The sequence below is a fragment of the Oryctolagus cuniculus genome, chromosome 18, assembly GCF_051225735.1.
Source record: "Oryctolagus cuniculus isolate XC-2025 breed Fujian yellow rabbit chromosome 18, ASM5122573v1, whole genome shotgun sequence".
Classification (NCBI taxonomy): Eukaryota; Metazoa; Chordata; class Mammalia; order Lagomorpha; family Leporidae; genus Oryctolagus; species Oryctolagus cuniculus.
This window is the reverse complement of record NC_142884.1, coordinates 50,661,681-50,679,315: the sequence shown is the minus strand read 5'-3', so window position 1 is coordinate 50,679,315 and position 17,635 is coordinate 50,661,681. Positions and strand designations below refer to the sequence as shown.

At 61.1% G+C, this 17,635-nt stretch overlaps 1 protein-coding gene across 3 annotated transcripts in view; it reads right to left on the bottom strand.

Moving 5' to 3' along the window:
- SLC12A3 (solute carrier family 12 member 3) overlaps nt 1-17,635 on the bottom strand; it is a 34,884-nt gene that overhangs the window by 12,840 nt on the left and 4,409 nt on the right. For 2 of the 3 annotated variants that reach the window (XM_051846612.3, NM_001082649.1), the window contains 18 exon segments: nt 17,392-17,487; nt 17,012-17,151; nt 16,538-16,648; nt 15,523-15,634; nt 15,239-15,369; nt 11,208-11,292; nt 10,218-10,372; nt 9,851-9,958; nt 9,379-9,502; nt 8,005-8,106; nt 6,739-6,894; nt 6,146-6,245; nt 5,002-5,113; nt 4,562-4,702; nt 3,331-3,437; nt 2,109-2,191; nt 677-754; nt 114-215 (listed from right to left, as the gene is read on the bottom strand). In XM_051846612.3, coding sequence (XP_051702572.3) covers nt 114-215; nt 677-754; nt 2,109-2,191; nt 3,331-3,437; nt 4,562-4,702; nt 5,002-5,113; nt 6,146-6,245; nt 6,739-6,894; nt 8,005-8,106; nt 9,379-9,502; nt 9,851-9,958; nt 10,218-10,372; nt 11,208-11,292; nt 15,239-15,369; nt 15,523-15,634; nt 16,538-16,648; nt 17,012-17,151; nt 17,392-17,487 — 2,043 coding nt within the window. 3 annotated transcript variants of the gene reach the window in all.

The following is a 17,635-nucleotide window of genomic DNA, read 5'->3' as shown; positions in this document are numbered from 1 at the left end:
TGCTGGGCTCTGGGTCCCACTGGAGGCCTTGACCCGAGGCTGTCAGGGAGAACTGGCCGAGAGACGCGGAGGTGCAGAGCGGTGGTGGCCACGGGGAGTGCGGGGACCCTGACCTCCGTCGTCGAAGAGCCAGTAGATGTCGATGGTCTTCTTGCCCTGCTCCAGCTGGAAGACAGTGCTAGCCTGCTCCTCCCGCGCCAGCGTCTCAGGCTCCGCTGCGGGACAGGGGCAGGTCAGAGCAGAACAGGGCACAGGCGAATGCCTCAGCCGCCTGCCAACAGGCCTGCGGCCCCGGGAGGTGGGCAGGCGTCCATCACCCGGGGTGTGCACCTGCGTCTGGGCAGGCCTGGCCGGAGCACTGTGCAGGCTGTTTCTGAAGCTGATCATGAGATTCTCAGGCCAGGCCTGGGGCCTGAAGCACTCCAGCGCGCCCTCTGTGCTCTCAGCTTCTCCCTTCCAGGATTTGGGTGGGCACTGGGGGGAGGGGAGGAGAGTCCCAGTACCTCCTGGGGCAGTGCATTGGCAGAAGCACATAGTCTGTGTGTGCTCTTGCACCTGCTACGGGTTCCCTCCTCCTGGGGCTCCAGTGAAAACTGCCTGCCCTTGACCAGGCCCCCAGGGGGCCTGCCATGAGCTGTCTCCCAGGGGAGAGTGCCCAAGTCTCAGAGTGGCTGACCTGTGCCAGAGACGGCTGGCCTGGCCCCACCGGTGCTGGCTGCCTTGCCGTCCTCCGCTGGGTCGAATGTGGGGTTAACTGCAACAGAGGGGGACAGCCCTGCTCAAGGCTCTCCTCCCCGGGGACATTTCAGGGTCCCCAGCACAAGCAGGAAAGTCCTGCCCCTCACCCGGCCCCTGCCTTCCGCCCTGGCTCTGCACTCTCCACCACATCAGGCTTCCTCCTGCTCCTTCACAGGTCAAGTTCATGCCCACCTCAGGGCTGTGGCTGGAGGAGCAGGCTCCTGAGCTGAGAGCCCCCTTCCTCCCAGCCCTGCCCCTCACAGCAAAAGAGGGGCCCCTGGTGACCTTGGCACCCTGCCATGCCACCGGGGCTTCCTCAGGAGTCTGCTTGTTGAGCATCTTCAAGGGCAGACAGATTTAGGGTCCCTGCTGTACCCCGAGAGCCTGCAGCTGCGTCAGTCTGAGCTCAGTGACTGCGCTGCAAAGTGGCTGCGTGCAGGTGACTGACAGCGGCTGGGGGCGAGGCCAGCCCCAGCCCTGTCTGCAAAACCCCCAGTGCCTCCTTCCTGCCACTCCCAGCGCCGCCCTCTGCTTGTTTTCAAGTCTTTCATCTCTTCCAAACCTCAGAGCCTCAGGACTTCCGAATGTAAAACACAGCCCGCCCGTGCCCCAGCACTGCTCTTTGAGCCCCAGTGCCAAGTCTCTGTGGCCTCAGTTATCTCCCAGGGCCTTCAGCCAGGCAGGCTCCTCTGCTCTCTGTTTCTCTCTGCATGACCTGCTTCATGCCACCTGGTTACGAAAGCACTGAGCGCGAGTGGGGGGGGGGGGGGCTCTGAGTTCCACTCCTGGGTCTGCCCCCAGGCCCCACCGGCCCCACCGGAAGCTGGTCACTCCCCCTTTCTGGGCCTTGCTTTCTGCATTTGGAAACCTGCTGGGCTCTGAGGAACCATCAAGGGCTGGCTTTCTAGAAATCTGCCACTGTGGCTTCCTTACTAATTGTTCCCTCTTCTCTCCACGTAAAAAAAGCAAAAGGTTCTAGAACTTTCTGAGGTCTGTTCCAGTTGTTGGTTTACATTTTACTTATTCATCTAAGAGACAGAAAGACAGACACAGACAGGGCTCCCGCCTGTTGGTTCACACCCCAAATGCCTGCAACAACGGGGCTAGGCCAGGTTGAAGCTAAAGCCAAGCACTCCATCCAGGTCTCCCACGTGGTAGCAGGAACCCAGGCACTTGAGCCCTCCCACTGCCTCCAGGGTCTCCATTAGCGGGAAACTGTACTCAGGCGCTGGAGCAGGAAACGGACCCAGACACCCCGATATGAGACGCAGGCATCCTAACGGGCATCTTAACCAGTCGGCCAAACGGGCGCCCTCTTTCTGTTTTTGCTGGGGGCTCTGAGCAGGCGCGGCGCGTCCTTGCGTACTCACTGTGCGCCTGCATCACCTCCGAGACGTTGAGCCCCTCCCGCATCCGCAGGACACACACGCCGTAGCTGAGGTCAAAGGCATCGCTGCAGAGAGGGGAGGGGGGCTCAGGCTTCTCTCGGCCCGGCCCCCCCAGGCAGGCGACCTGGCTCCAGGAGACCAGACACCCGGAGTCGGTCCTTCCTCCTCCCCTCCCTTCCTCAGGGCCTCAGTTTCCCCATCGGTAGAATGTGTGGGCAGAACGGGAGAGCTCCCTGGAGCTCTGCAGCCTGTGGCCCCGTGGAGCCCGCAGGCCTTCTCCTGCTACACTCAGGCAGTCCTCCAAGGTCACTGTCCCCACTCCACAGGTGCAACTGCTGACTGCTGGGGAGTCACTTGCCAGTGACCCTCCACGCGAGGGCAGGACCGCCTAGGATTAGGATGATCCAGCTGAGATTACAAACCAGAGGTCAGGCATGCGCACAGACGTGGCCTCGCCCCTGCAGTAAACTGTCTACACGGGATGCCTACAAGGTCTCTGGAAAGTGTGTCCTGCCTGGCCTGCCATCTGGGTTTGCTCCAGCAGCTTAAGCGGTGCCCTCACCAGTCATGGGGACTGGGACGGGCAGGTGCCTGTCTTGGAATGTGTTGGTAGGGGAGTGGGAGTGAGAGGAGTGTGGGGATGAGCAGACGGCAGCCGAGGCAGCAGACACGGGTGCTCCCCACCTGCGGCTGGGCAGCAGCAGCAGATCTGGAGGTGGGCTCCAGCGCCCCTGCCCCCAGCCTCGGGTTCCCTAACCAGACTGCACACTGCCTCCCTGGGAATGCCTGGCATTCCTGGCACCGTGTCCCACAAGAGCTGAAGGTGACCAGGTCGGGAGTCAGCTTGGTGTCACTGTCCTGTCCCAGAGCCTTCTGAAGCTCCCAGGGCCCCCAGTGTCCTTACCCTCAAGCCTACGTTTTCAGCGACAGAGCAGGTGACCCTGACCCCACATTTCTGTCTGGGCACAATCGGCCCAGCCAAGCAGCTGTGCCCTCCCCAGCACGCCACACTCCCCACTGCTCCCTGCTGGCCCACTTCACCCTTGGGGTGGCTTGCCTAAGCCCTGCCGCCTGTGGTGTCCACGACACCCCCAACCTGTTTCTTCCCCAGTTTTGAGCAAGTGAGCTCAGCTTCCCAGGCACAGGAAGGGTCCAAGGCCCAAATCAGCAGAATGCAGGTCCCCCCTGCCCCACCCTCACTCACTGCAGGATGCCGATGTAGTCTTCCACCGTGGCCGGGTGAGCCGCCTGCCAGTTCTTCTTGAATCCGACCACCAGGATGTTGGGCTTCATTCTCCCGAGCCCTGAGGCCTGCAGGGTTGGGGTGATGTGGGGGATCAGCGGGGCTCCCTCCTGAGGCAGCCAGAGCCTTCCCAGCCCCAGCTGTGCCCTGGGTCATGCCACAGGGGCTCAGGAGTGAATCCCCCACCCTCACTCCCATTTAGGGCCATCTCTGCCTGGACACATCTGCGAGAGAGGAGGGCCAAGGCTTGGGACGTCCCATTCATTGTGGATTATCGCAGCTCCTGCTTGTCTAACAAATTATTTCTCATAACAAGAACCTTGACCTTGGCTGTCAAGCCTAGAGTTTGCCTGGGTCATTGAATCCATTCATCTTTCCTATTTCTCTCTCTTTTGAATGTTTAAAATTTTTAACAGGTTTGAGGTGAAATTTACATAACCAAATTGACGGCTTTAAAGTGGCATTCACAATACCCTCCCCTGTATTTTTATAACCCCAAAAAGAGAAACCCCTATGCTTTTTTTAAATTGGGGAAAATATTCAAAGTATCAAAAAGCACTGTTATTTGTTGGCTCAGGAATGAACACTGTTATTTTATTCCCACATCTCATTTTACACGAGCATAGAGAACAGTGAAGTGAATTTCCCAGCAGAACATTCTAGATCTGGATCTGAGCGGTGGTGTTTACGTATACAAACTTAACGTGTGTCAATTATGTCTTTAAAAAATTAAAGCAGGGTGGGTTTTTGGCACAGCAGTTAAGACTCCGGGGCACTCACATTCCATGAGTGCCTGCTCTGAGTCCCGGCTCCACTTCTGAGTCCAGCTTCCTGCTAGTGTGCACCCTGGGAGGCGGCAGGTGATGGCTCAAGTGCTTGGCTCCCTGGCACCCACATGGGGGAGTCTGGGACAGAGTTTCTGTCTCCCAGTTTGGCCTGGCCCAGCCCTGGCTGTTGAGAGCATTTAAGGGGTGAACCAAGGGTGGGAGATCTCTCTGTCCTTCTGTCTGACTCGATCTCTCTCTCTCTTTGACTTTCAGATGAATAACATGCATTGTAAAAAATTCTTTGTTAAGAAAATCAAAGCTCGGCAGTTGCGGGGGCCCAGCATCAGTGTGCCCAGAGACACAACACAGGCGCGTCTTCCACGCAGGCCCAGCTGTGCTGAGCAGTGAGCCGTCCCAGACAGCACCTGCATGAGGCTCTGCACGCCGCTGCGCAGGTCCTCGGCGGCGACGTCCGAGTAGAAGGCCTTGATCTTCCTCTTGTTCAACCACTTGGTGTGACCACTGGCGATGAGCCGCAGCTCTGGCATCCTCTGCTTGCGTGGGCCCTGTGGGTGATGTCATGAGGGGCTGCCTCCGCCCTCCAGCCTACATCAGCCCCTCTCCTGCCCTGGAGGCTGCCCCAAGGGCTCCACGGCACCAAGACCTTGCCTCCCAGGTTCCTTTACAGAGCTGGGGGGACAGGACCTGGGGAGGGGGTGGGCATGGGGATACAGAGACAGGCAGCAGGCGACAGGCACATTGGGGAAGAAGCCTGAGAGGGCCTGGAAAGGGGAGAGACTGGGGAGCAGAGGAGCCCATGGAGCTCTGCTTGCTGCACCCCCACCCCTAGCCCGGGGGCACTCACGATGAGCACGTGGCCACAGATCATGAGGCTAAGGTTCTGGGTGAAGGTGCCCACGAAGTCCACCAGGGCCGGGCGGAAGTTCGGGGGCCCTGTGAGCACCAGGCACTGGGGGCTGAAGAGGGGAAGGGAGAGGAGCAGGAGCCATCAGGAGAGCTCCACCCCCACCCCAGGGTCTGGATGCCCCAGGGTGCCCCAGGGCTTCCACCGCCTCCCAGGTCTCCCCTGAGCCACGGGTGGCCTCAAACAAGGCTCTGCAGGCTTGCGGTTGTTTGGCTGTGACTCCAGGGTGACTTCCGGGGCCTCTGCAGCAATTTTGATGGCCACCTCCCACCAAGGGGCATCTCTTGTCCTTTCTGCTCAGACCACCTGTGCTCTTGCCCAGGCCAGTCGCCGGCAAACTCACCATGTAACCTGAGCAGGGGATCGGGCGGGCCTCTGCGTGGGGAGGCAGCAGAGGGTCATGGCCAAGGGCCTCTGCAGAGTGCAGCAGCCATTCACCTGCTGTGTGACCAGGCTCTGCACTCTCGGGGCCTCGCTGTCCCTGACTGTGACCAGGTCAATAACATTGCTAGCCTGGGGGTGGGGGTTACCAGGAGGCCGTGCAGGGCACGATGCGAGGTACCTGGCTCACGGTAAGTGTGACAAACCCAAGGGGACTCAAAAACATTTGTGGGAAAGTAGAAAACGAGCTTATTTTGGCTTGAAGGCAAAGAAAAAGTCACGCCCAGCTTTGTCATAGAACACGGTTTCCAGGAACTTTTTGAAGTCCCCGCAGAGAGCCTGCAGGGGACACGGCATGGTCCGGTGGCCGGGAGTGGCAGGTGCATGATCACCCTTGTCAAGGAGCAGAGCTGCTATTGAAGAGGGCCTGAGGAGCCCGGTCACCCCCAGCCTTGTGGGATGGCTGTGCTGGGAATTCCAAGTCACCCCATGGCAGGGCACGTCCTGCTGCGGATGCTGAGGGACAGCGGTCCCTCCACTGGCTCAGCACCCCCTCCCCCCGACTCAGGCCTGCGGGCCGAATGGCTCTCCCCCACCTCTGGCCCGTCCCCGAGTGGGGCCAGGCCCACCCTGGCTCTGCCTAGGTCAGGCGACAGGTTGAGGCCTGGGGTCTCGGGGGCGGTGCCCCAGAAGCTCTGCTCACCGGTAGTTCTTGATGTGGTCCTCCACCTCATTGAGGCCCACGGCGTAGCTCAGGGCCAGGTTGTAGGAGCCAGCCTGCACTGAGGAGCCCCAGTTAACCTCTAGGGGAGGGAGGGTGAGAGGAAGGTGTGAAACGGCCAGAAGCCAGCCACGTGGAGGAAGGGGGTGGGGAGGACTGTCAGCCTTCTTCAGCCCTGGACACCTGTGGGAGCGGGAGCACCTGGCAGGTGGACACCTGTGGGAGCGATGTCCAGGAACCCTGCTTGCTGCACGGAGACCCCTGCCCCATGTCCAAGCTTCGTCCTTTCAAACAGCCACCGCTTGGTCACCCCCCGAGCCCTGGGTGAGCACACCAGCAGGTGACCACTCATGGGAGGCTGGCCCTGGGGAAGGGGCTTGTGCAGCCCTGGGGGCACCCTGGCCAGAGAACTGTTTGGTCCCGGGAGCTGGGGTGGCCGAGCAGCACAGGTGTGGGCTCTGCACAGGTGGGTCTCTTGGGCTGCTCGCCCGGTGGGGAGGCACGGATGAGAGGGAGCCATGGCGGGCGCAGAGCTGGCGCATGGCAACCTCCAGGAGGGAGAGGTGGGCGCCCACCTGGCTTCTTGTAGATCACGTAGAGCAGGAGAAAGAGGATGACGCCGATGGCGATGAGGGCCGCCCACCAGGTGAGGAGGAACATGATGACGACAGAGACCACTGCCCCAAAGAGTGCCGACCACTTGCTGTAGTATCGGAAGGAGGGTCTCCACCCTGGGCGGGGGGCACAGGTCAGTGGGGATGCCCCCTTCCTCTGGAGATGCCTCCTGCCAGAGTTGCTGGCCTGGGGCTGGGCGGCAGTGTCCCCGGTGCCCAGACCTGGGTCCAGCCTGTGCCCCCCAGCCATGGGCATCAAGGGCCCCATCCACTCTGCCTCTTGGGACTGGTCCTCCGGGGAGGACCACATGCCCCCTCCCACCCCGGGCTGGCATTTCACCATGTGCACAGGCTACACCACACAGCAAAGGCTCAGCTCTGGCCAGGCAGGGCCACAGGATGTCTAAGATGGAGGGAAAGGGACACTCTGCCCCAGCCCACACCATCGACTGCCCGCCCACAGGCTGCCACCAGCCACAGCCACCTTGTGGCACCACGCACACCGTGGCCTAAGTAAAGCCTGGCCTGGTAACGGGCCCACTGGCCATTGGGAGCTCATTGGCACCTTGTTGGATGGAAGCTCAGTTACTTCCTCACGTTTTATCGCAGTGTGGCGAATGCAGTTAATACCAGAACCTTGCACATTTCCAAATCGCCGAAGGTCCTCACCACAAAGAACGTTAAGTATCCGAGGCGACAGAGATGTTAACTGCTTTCTAACCATTCCACCTTGTATTCATAAATTATATCACCTTTTACTCCACAAATGTATACAACCAGAAATCATCAGTCTAGCATTTATAAGGACTCTTTGCTGCCAGGAGAGTTTCATCATAAACATACAAATCTATGAAATCTATGAGCAACGCCCCCTAGAGCTATGCAGTGTGCAGCCTGCAGTACTGTGTGAGACAGCCCCATCTGGGATTTGGGGCAATTCTCTTCCCTCTCTGGGGAATCAGACTCCTGATTGGTGAGGGAAGAGACTAGAAAACCCTCTGCAGACTGTAGATGCCGATCGACTCCCCGCACCATGCCCACGGGGCACGCAGCACACGGCACAGCTGCTGTTATTATTGTCTCCCGGTGGATGTTCTCTGTAATGGGGGTCAGGTTGAGAGGTGGCCTGGAGCTGCCCACCTCCGCCCCTGCCTTCCATCCCACCCCATCCCCCCAGGACGCCCGCCCCTAGGAGCCGTCTCCGTGCAGGGTGATGGGCGCACTTACCGGGGGAGTTGGTGATGGAGGCGTGGAAGCAGCTGAAGTTGATGAGGGCATAGGAGCACAGGAAGAAGTTGGAGATGATGGGGGCGATGGTATTGAGCTCGGCTTCAGGGACCCAGGGAAAGAGAGGGCAGCCTGTGGGACAACTCCCCGGCACCTTCTCCCACAAGGTGGGGGGCCCCAGACAGGCCGCCGAGGCTCAGTTAGTCTCAACCTTCTCATCTGTGAACTGGGCCCATCATTTTTTGAAGCACAAAAGGATGCTGTCTTGTAAACTGTGAGCTGCTGGCTTTTAGAAGGGTGGAGGGCAAGGTGCGAGTGGACCCCATGGAGCTAGGGAAGGCCCAGGGCAGGGGCTGTCACACGTTTGTTTAAAAAAATTATTTATTTATTTATTTATTTGAAAGGCAGAGTGACAGAGAGAAAACCTTTCATCCGCTGGTTCACTCCCCCAAATGCCCACAAACAGCCAGGGCTGGGCCAGGATGAAGCAGGGAGCCTGGAACTCCATCCGGGTCTCCCAGGTGGGTGGGAAGGACACCAATACTTCAACCACCATCTGCTGCCTTCCGTGAGTATAGCAGGGGGCTGGATGGGCAGTGGCAGAGCCACATTACGCAGGCGCTATGGCGCAGCGGGTGGAGCTGCCACTCAGTGTGCCCGCGTCCCACACGAGAGGGCCCTGCTTGGGCCCTGGGTCCTCTGCTTCTGACCGGCTTCCTGCTAACGCACACCCTGGGAGGCAGTGACGATGGCTCAGGTATTCCTTCCCTGCCCGCCGTGTGGGAGACCAGATGGAGTTCTGCGCTCCTGGCCCAGGCCTGGCCCAAGCCTGGCCGTTGTGGGCATTTGGGGAGTGAATCGCAGATAGAAAATGTCTCTCTGTCTCTCTGCCTTTCAAATAAAATGAAAAGAAACAAACAGGAATTTTAGAAAGGCAATCTGTTAACTGGGCTTTCTCCTAAGGCACCCCCCCCCCCCTTAAGCCCAAGAGGTCTAGAAATGCAAGGTCCCAGAGGCTAAGCTGCTCTCACGGAGACACCCGCCAGGACGCCCACCCTGCCGTCAGTCTGTGCTCCAAAGGAGTCCTGGGGTTCATTTCGACCTGGGAGTGGGGGCGGAGGGGAGCCCCGCTGAGTCACCTGGGGGCCAAACCAGGGAAAGCAAGTGACATCCCTTCCCCCTTCCGCCACAACGCAGAGGTCCACTTGCCAGGCAGGGCTGGCGCCCTGGGGGGAAGGGGCGGGGCCTTCCAGGTGGGGCCACGCCCCTCAGGAGTTACCCCGAGGCCAGGCTGGTGCGGGGCCTGAGGGGAGGGGGAGGGGGAGGAGCCAGGGCGGAAGGAGCAGAACCCGCCGTCTCCCCGCAGCCTCTTACCGATGATGATGAAGGCCACGGCGATGGCGTAGGCCAGCAGGTAGCCGCGCACGGGCTCGTTGTTCTTGCCGTAGCCCTTGCCGAAGAAGCCGATCAGCGGGTACAGCTGGTCCTCGCACAGGCACTGGGGGCACAGACGCCGCGCTCGCCCCGGCAGCCGCTGGCCGCGGTGCTGCCCCGCCCCGCCCCGCCCCGGGATCCCCGGGCTGCCGCGGCCTCCGCAGGGCGCGCACCCCATCTGGCTCCCGATTTCTGTTTCTGTGAGGTCCGTGCTCTCCCCACAGCCCGAGGGAGACGGAATGGGGACAAACAAGAGGGGTGAACCGCATGGGGGGAAACTTGACAAGAGCAGACAGGCTGCAGGAGGCGAGGCCCGGAGCCTGGCGGGAAACGCGGTCACAGGACACCTCCGAGGATTCGCCACAGTCCCCGGGGACCCACCACCCCCGCGCAGCCCCTCCGCGGGCCCCACCTGGAAGACTTTGGCTGCGGAGACGAGGCAGGCCAGGGCAGAGGAGAGGGTGGCCCCGAAGATGCCAGCCGTGATCAGGGGTGCGAAGCCGGACACCATGCTCATGGTCTGCAGGGACGGGGTTCAGGGGCACGCACAGTGGGGGGCTGAGCTGGCAGCGCTGCTTGTGGCGCCCTGGTCCCTGCTGCGGGCAGGAGCTGGGTCCCTGAGCCCTCATCTGAGCTCAGACCCTCGCCTGGGGATACCAGCGCCCACCCCCAGATGGGCAAGATGCAGGAGCGGCACCTGCGCTCTGACCCGCTCTCCTGCAAGCCTGGGGCCCAGCCCCCCAGCTACATCGGCACAGGCCTGGCCCGAGGCCCTGTACCTGGTAGTAGTTGATGAGGCCGTAGCGGCAGCTGTGGCGCTGGGCGCACTCAGTGAAGTTCCAGCCGTAGCCGCAAGCCAGGCCCTCGCAGGCACCCAAGCCAGGGGTCACCGTGTCGTTCAGGTTCCCAGATGCATCGCGTACCACACAGGCGCCTGCGGGGAGGGAGGAGGGGGTGGGGAGGACTCCTTGTGTCCTCCCTCTGCCCACCCAGCAGCGCCAGCCACGTCCTCTGAGGGCAAGGCACTGCGGGAGGCTCAGCTCCCCTCATCTTGATACAGCGAGGCTGATACTAGCCCCGCTCCATCCTGTTGTCGGCCCAGCTTACAGAGGCACAGGGACCCGCCCAAGGTCACAGTGTCCTTAGAGACCTGGGCCTCCAGACCTGAGTGGAGGGAGCGGGGCCAAGTTTCTCAGCCATCCTGGAACAGCGCGCCTCCAAGGGAGCGCGTGTACCTGGCAGGCTCAGTGCGGAGCAGGCACTAACCGTGCAGTCTCTCTGAGCCCCCACTTTGAGGGCCGTGACAATGCCTGGGTTGAATGTGATAAGGGCTGTGGAGGACTGGGCAGAGGTAAGGCAGGGGCTAGCATCGTCGTCCTCACCCCCATCAACATTATCATTGTCATCATCACCACCATTACCGTCATCACCGTCATTCCTGTGGTGCAGCTGTGATCTGTTTGGCAAGATCCTCATATCTCTGAATCTGGAAACTCAAGGTCTGAAGGACCGGAGAAGCCTGGTCTGGCTCCCTGCTCCCACCAACCACAAACTGCCCCCCTCCATGGAGATGCTCAGGCCATGGCCAAGGTGACCGAGAGGCTCAGAGCTCCACTTGCAGGGGTCACCATGTCCTGCCAGCCAGCTCTCCCTGGGAGAGTCAAACCTTCCCCTTCCGGCTCCAGCCAGTGGTCAGAGCCCCTTGGACACTGCAAAGGGGGGAGGGGCTGGTTCCAGTCCCTCCTTGAGCAGTGGGGCTGACTACTCACCGATGGTGGCCGAGATGGCCAGGTAGGAGACTGTGGTCCAGAAGATGGCCATGAGTGTCCCCTTGGGGATGGCCACAGCAGGGTCCTGTGGAGTGAAGGATGAGGGGGAGTGGCCATTGGGAAGCCTCTGGGATTCCTTCCAGACTCCCGAACTTTGTAGAAGCTGAGGGGGGGACAGCACTCCTGACCTTGGGCCCTCAGAGTCCCCTCCAGTACGGAGAGGGAGGACATAGAAGAGGACAGACACGAGATCACAGGGCCAAGACCCCATCCGGAACCCGAGGTGGGGGAGAACATCCCACTCCCCACACCTGGCCGCTGCAGGCACTTGGAGGGGAGGGGAGGGTGGGGACAGGATGGCAGGGTGCGGGGCCAGCCTGCTTAGCGGCAGCTCCAGGTGGCCCTCTGGGCCGTGCTCCCAGCCCCAGCCCCCATCTGTAAGCGGGGTGACACAAAACAACTGCCAGGGATGTTGGGGCCAGGAGTTGATCCAGGCTGCTGGACCCAGACCCAGCTCACCGCCAGCCCGCACGACGTGGGAAACGTTAGCCCTCAGCGATTTGTCTGTCCCACAGCAGCACACACACAGGAGCGGAGGACGAGCCTCCACCTCCGTCCTTCCAATCCGCGAGAGGACGCTGTTGCTTTCCTAACCGCAATACAAACCTTCATGCACACACGCCACGTGGTCCCCTCCCTGGGCTCTTTCTCAAACATCATCTCCCCACTTGGCTGGTGGGGAGACTGAGGCAGTGCGCCGTGAGGAGGACCTGGCTCTCGTCCTGACCTCAACCAGGTCCACAGCCCCTGGGCTACGGGCCTTGATCCTGGTGTCGCCACGCAGGCTGGGATTTTTACAGCAAGTTCAAGACCCGATCCTCTCCCCCAGCACAGACCCAAAACCGGAACAGAAGGCCACGCCTTCCATAGAACTCGGTCTGTAAATCACCCCAGCTTTCCCCGGGCTGTTCTGCCCACAACCCAGGCTTCAGGTGGAACCACAGATTAGAGACAAGGCCGGGAGTGGGGCAGCCAGGGGAGGTGCCATGGAGGGCAGGCCAGAGAGAGGTGGGGCAGGGACACCTGGCTGGAGGGAGGCTGGAGTCTGGGGGCCCTGAGGTCTGCCAGGGCCTCTGCTTTGGGGGCCCTGCAGCCATGACTCTGCCAGCCCTGCCCCGTGTGCCAGGATGGCTTCACTGGGTTGTGCTCACGGAGTCCCTGGCCCCAAGGCCAACAGACCAGGCCAGCCTCCCACCCTACCCCCAGCGGGTTGAAGAGGACTTGCATCGGCTCAGATGCTCCAAATGGATTTTTTTTTTTTTGACAGGCAGAGTAGACAGTGAGAGAGAGAGACAGAGAGAAAGGTCTTCCTTTGCCGTTGGTTCACCCTCCAATGGCCGCTGCGGCCGGCACACCGTGCTAATCCGAAACCAGGAACCAGGTGCTTCTCCTGGTCTCCCATGAGGGTGCAGGGCCCAAGGACTTGGGCCATCCTCCACTGCACTCCCGAGTCATAGCAGAGAGCTGGACTGGAAGAGGAGCAACCGGGACAGAATCCGGTGCCCTGACCGGGACTAGAACCCGGGGTGCCGGCGCCGCAGACGGAGGATTAGCCTAGTGAGCCGCAGCGCCGGCCCCAAATGGATCTTATTTGGAAATAGGGTCTCTGCAGATGTCATTAGCGACGACGGCATCAGGGTGGGCCTTAGAGGTAACAACAGGTGTCCTTATGGGAACCAGGACTCTCGGAGAGACAGAGAGGAAAGAAGGCCACAGGAGGACAGAGGCCCAGACTTCAGGCAGGGACGCCACTATGGGGAGCCACCGGAAGCTGCCTTCTCCCCGGCTCCTGCCAACATGGTGGGCTTCTGGCCTCCAGGGCTGTGAAGAAGGAATTTCTGCTGTTTTAAGTCGCCAGTCGGCGGAGATTTCTGACAGCAGCCACAGGAACCAGAAACACCAGCCCTCGACCTCCATCCTGACACCCACACCTTGGTCTGGCTCTCAGAGGCTGGCTCACACGGCAGGTGTACCGCGGTCCACATGCCAGCCCTTCTCTTCCTAGCTCTGTGCCCTGAGAGAAGCCCCTTAACGTCTCTGAGCCTGTCTCCCCATCTGTGCCAGCAGTAAGCGCCCATTAGCAGGAGTTAATAGGGGCTGGAAGAGGGCCCTGCACATGGACACAGTTGGATGACAAAGTGGCTATGCTGCAGCTGAGGGCTCTTGGTTGTGGAAACCGGCCCAGGGCTGGCCTCGGCCTCTGAGTCTCTCTGAGCTTGGCCTCCTTCTCTGTGTCATGTAAACATGACCAGGATCACAACAAACTCAGCACTTCCGGTGTGCCGGGCGCTGTTCTAAGCACTTTACATGAACTGAGCTCCTTGAATCCTCACCAGCACCCTGCACAGCCTGGGCTGTATTGCCCCATTTTACAGATGGAGCACCTGAGGCCCAGGGTCTGGAAGTGAGGGCTCCACGATTGGGAGCTGCTCCGCTGCCGAGGACACGGTTCCACTGGATGGGCCAAGGACCACGTCCAAGAGCCAAGGTCCCAGGCCTGAGTGTGCTTAGGACAGAGCAAAAGTGCCCGCTTTACCCAGTTCTGAGATGGCTGCCTGGCCCTGGTGCCTGCACACTGGGCCCATTGGCAGTGGAGGAAGCTTGAGGAAGCATTGGATTCCCGGGTATCGCTCTCGCCTGGGGCTCAGAGGGGAGCTGGGGTGTCTGAGCACAGCCCCAGCCCCTGCAGAAACCCCGGGGGCAGTCACACCAGGCCCCAGCCAGCCCCTCCCTGGGGACATCTGGAGTGGACCAACGCTCCAGTCCCCAGGCCAGACAGAGCCAGGCCAGCATCAAAACCATGTCCTATGCACAATTCTCCATTCATGTAAGAAAAGGCAGCAAGAAGCTCCTTCCGAAGGGGCCTGGAGGTGGGGGGGAGGGTCGGCCATGATTCCCAGCCCAGTCCTGGGTTCCTTGCCCCACCCCTCACCCCTGATTCTCCCGCCTGTCAAAGCCCAGCTCCTCCTCCGGCGCTGTGGCTCACTTGGTTAATCCTCCGCCTGCGGCACCGACATCCCATATGGGCAGCCGGGTTCTAGTCCCGGCTGCTCCTCTTTCAGTCCAGCTCTCTGCTGTGGCCCAGGAGTGCAGTGGAGGATGGCCCAAGTGCTTGGGTGCTTGCACCCGCATGGGAGACCAGGAGGAAGCACCTGGCTCCCGGCTTCGGATCGGCGCAGCGCCGGCCATGGCGGCTATTTAGGGGGTGAACCAACGGAAGGAAGACCTTTCTGTCCCTCTCTCTCACTATCTATAGCTCTACCTGTCAAAAAAAAAAAAAAAAAAAAAAAGCCCAGCTCCAGCCCCAGTGCTACCTAAAGTCTCTGTGGAGCCTCTGTGGCCACCAGTCTGTCCTCTTCCCCTGGTGCAGCACCGCGTGCGTCTGCTCATGTCAGCACTGCTCAGTCCCCAAGCAGGGACGGAGCCCCTAGTACGTCACACGCTAAGCCGGGCACAGAGCTTAGAGCCAGAAGGATGTCCAGTGGCTCTGGGAGAGATGCTGGGGGTGGTGTCTGGAGGGGGAACACCACGTCTGGAGGGAAAGAAGCGAGCGTGGGGAGTCCCAAGCACAGCACAGGGACCGGGCAGCACATACTAAGCACAGCTCCAGGGATCCCTGGACGGGCAGACTGCAGCCTGCCACCGTGGAGGCGGTGAGAACCCCAGGGCAGAGGTGGGTGTGACAGGGCTGAGTTCTGGAAAGGCCCAGCTGGGCCAGTCTCCCCCGGAGGCTGAGTCCCAGCACTGGAGGGAGGACCAGCCCAGCGCAGGGTGCCCCTGGAGCCTGGGGCTTGGCCGGCATTAGTCAACGGGCTTGGGGCACCTGGGTTTGGATCGCACTGCATTGGGCTGAATTGGACTGGACTGGAGTCTGGAAGCTCTGCCCCGGTCCCAGTCCCAGCCAGACCCTGCGAGGACAGGGAGCCAAATTCTGCTCACGGGACACAGGAGAGGGCGGGGACTCTGCTCACCTTGAGGTCCCCAGAGATGTTGGCCCCGGCCAGGATGCCCGTGGCCGAGGGGAAGAAGATGGAGAACATTCCGAAGAAGCTGCCATCGACGCCCCGCCAATCGGGAACCAAGTTCTGGACAAAAATGTCCCCTGGAACAGCAAGGCCTGAGTCGGGGCCACCTGGAGGCTGGGCCTTCCCCACCCCCCGGCTGCTCCCCGGCAGCCCCCGGCCAGGGCAGTGCGGGGTCCCACCCTCCTGAGGCACACACAGTCTGTCCCTGTCCCAGAGACACGGCCACCTACCCCGGTAGCTGAAGAAGCCTTTGGAGGCCTTGTCCTCCGAGGGGGGGATCAGCGTCCCCACCAAGTAGTTGGTGAAGGAGACCATGATGACCAGGAAGAAGAGCACCTGGGCCTGCGTGGGAAGACCCCAGGGTCAGGCTCGTGCCTCCTCTGCTGGGAGTCCCCCTCCCCCACTCCCACCCCACGGAAGAGGTGGCACTGGCCCCTCATTCTGTTAATTCACTCACTCACTCTTGTATTCATTCATCACCCATGAAGGCAGCTGGCTCATTCAAGGATCAACAGATACGGAAGTGAACTAAGGCCTTTTTCTCTTTTAGAGATTTATTTCAGATCAGATTTACAGAGAGAGAGAGAGAGAGAGAGAGAGAGAGAGAGAGAGAGATCTTCCATCTGCTGATTCACTCCCCAAATGGCCAAAACAGTCAGGGCCAGGTCAGGCTGAAGCCAGGAGCCAGGAACTCAGTCCTGGTCTCCCAGGTGGGTGGCAGGGACCCAAGTACACCTGCCATCTTCTGCTGCCTTCCCAGGTGAACTAGCAGGAAGCTGGCCTGAAAGTGGAGCAGCCGGGACTCAGATAGCGCTCTGGCTTAACCCACTGTGCCACAGAGCTGGCCCCAGTACCCAACTTCTGCCTTCAGGCTGGAAACATGGCTCAAAGAAAGTCTGCACTTCCCAGACTCCCTTGCAGCTAAGCGTGGCTGTGAGATGGAGCTCAGTTCGGTGGACACGAGCCAGAGGGACCTGTGCAACTTCCACGGCCTTCCACTCCACCCTCCTGTGGACATGGTGGTGGTAGCCTTCGTGGGCCAGGCGGAGAAGGGCCACACCCTGGGACGGAGGGGCCATGGGTACCCAACCCCCGGAGCCCACTGCTCAGGCCGACCCTGCGCCTGGACTGCTGGGTGCGAGAGAAACGAAGTTCCACAGGCTCCCTTTGTCACAGCAGCAGGACCTCGGGCCTGGCTGGCTCACGGAAGCTTCTCCCCGCGAGCCCCCTCCCCCTGCCCCCTACCTTGGATTCCCACTCCATGCCGGCCAGGGAGATGGCCAGCAGCACGGTGACGGTGACCACGCCGATGATGCGGATGTCGTTAATGGGGTCCACGATGGGTGTGCCGTACTCCTGGCGGGGAAACAGGCCAGGCTGGGTGCCCCCTGGGAGCCCCCACCCCCGCAGACCCCACCCTTGGAACACCTAAGGTCTGGAGTGCCCTCTGGTGGGAAACCGCACACCCCAGTGCTTTCCCTACTTTCGGGTCCCCCCGTAGAGCGGCTGCACAGGCCTGGACCCTGGCCCTAAAGGCCACGTGCACCCCTGAAGGGGCTTGTGGGACCTGGCTTTATTTGATGAGATTGTCACTGTCATTCACAGAAATCAGACGTCCCTGATGCAAGGGGTCAGGCAGGAGGGCCCTACCAGATGGGGCAGAAAGGACAGGGAGGGCTGCCCAGGCTCGCTCTGCCCGGGGCCCAGCCCCCGCCTCACCTGGAGCAGGTCCCGCACAGTCTCTGCAAAGCCCACTGTGTGCATGGCCACGCCCACAGCATTGGCAAAGGAGAAAATGAGGCCAATGGAGCCCCCCAGCTCGGGGCCCAGACTCCGGGAGATGAGGAAGTAGGTGCCACCTGCCAGGGCCAGAGCCGTGAGAACAGAGGGGTCAGCTGGAGGCGGCGGGCTTGGGGCAGGGAGAGTCTGAGGATCGGGAGGTAACCGAAGCTGCTGAGGTGTGGAAGGCAGCTGGGGCCCTCACCTGGAGCCACAGGAGCAGCCAGGTGTCCCATGGGGCAGGGGGTGGTCCAGAGACCCAGTCCCAGGGTGAAGCCAGGGGAGCCTACAGGAGGAACACACTGGAGGGCGGGGCCTACCTGACTTGACCTTGCCATTGGTGGAGATGGCCGAGATGGACAGGCCGGTGATGGACGTCACCAGGACCGAGAGCAGGATGATGACCCAGGTCAGCACTGTGAGGGATGGGACGTGAGCACCCCCGGCCTCAGCCAGGCATGTCCCCACTGAGGGGCCACACGAGGGGCCGGAGTCTGCCTGCTAATTCACCGTATGCCGGAAGCCATCTCCCTTCCCCATGCCTCGTTTTTCTCATCTGAAAAA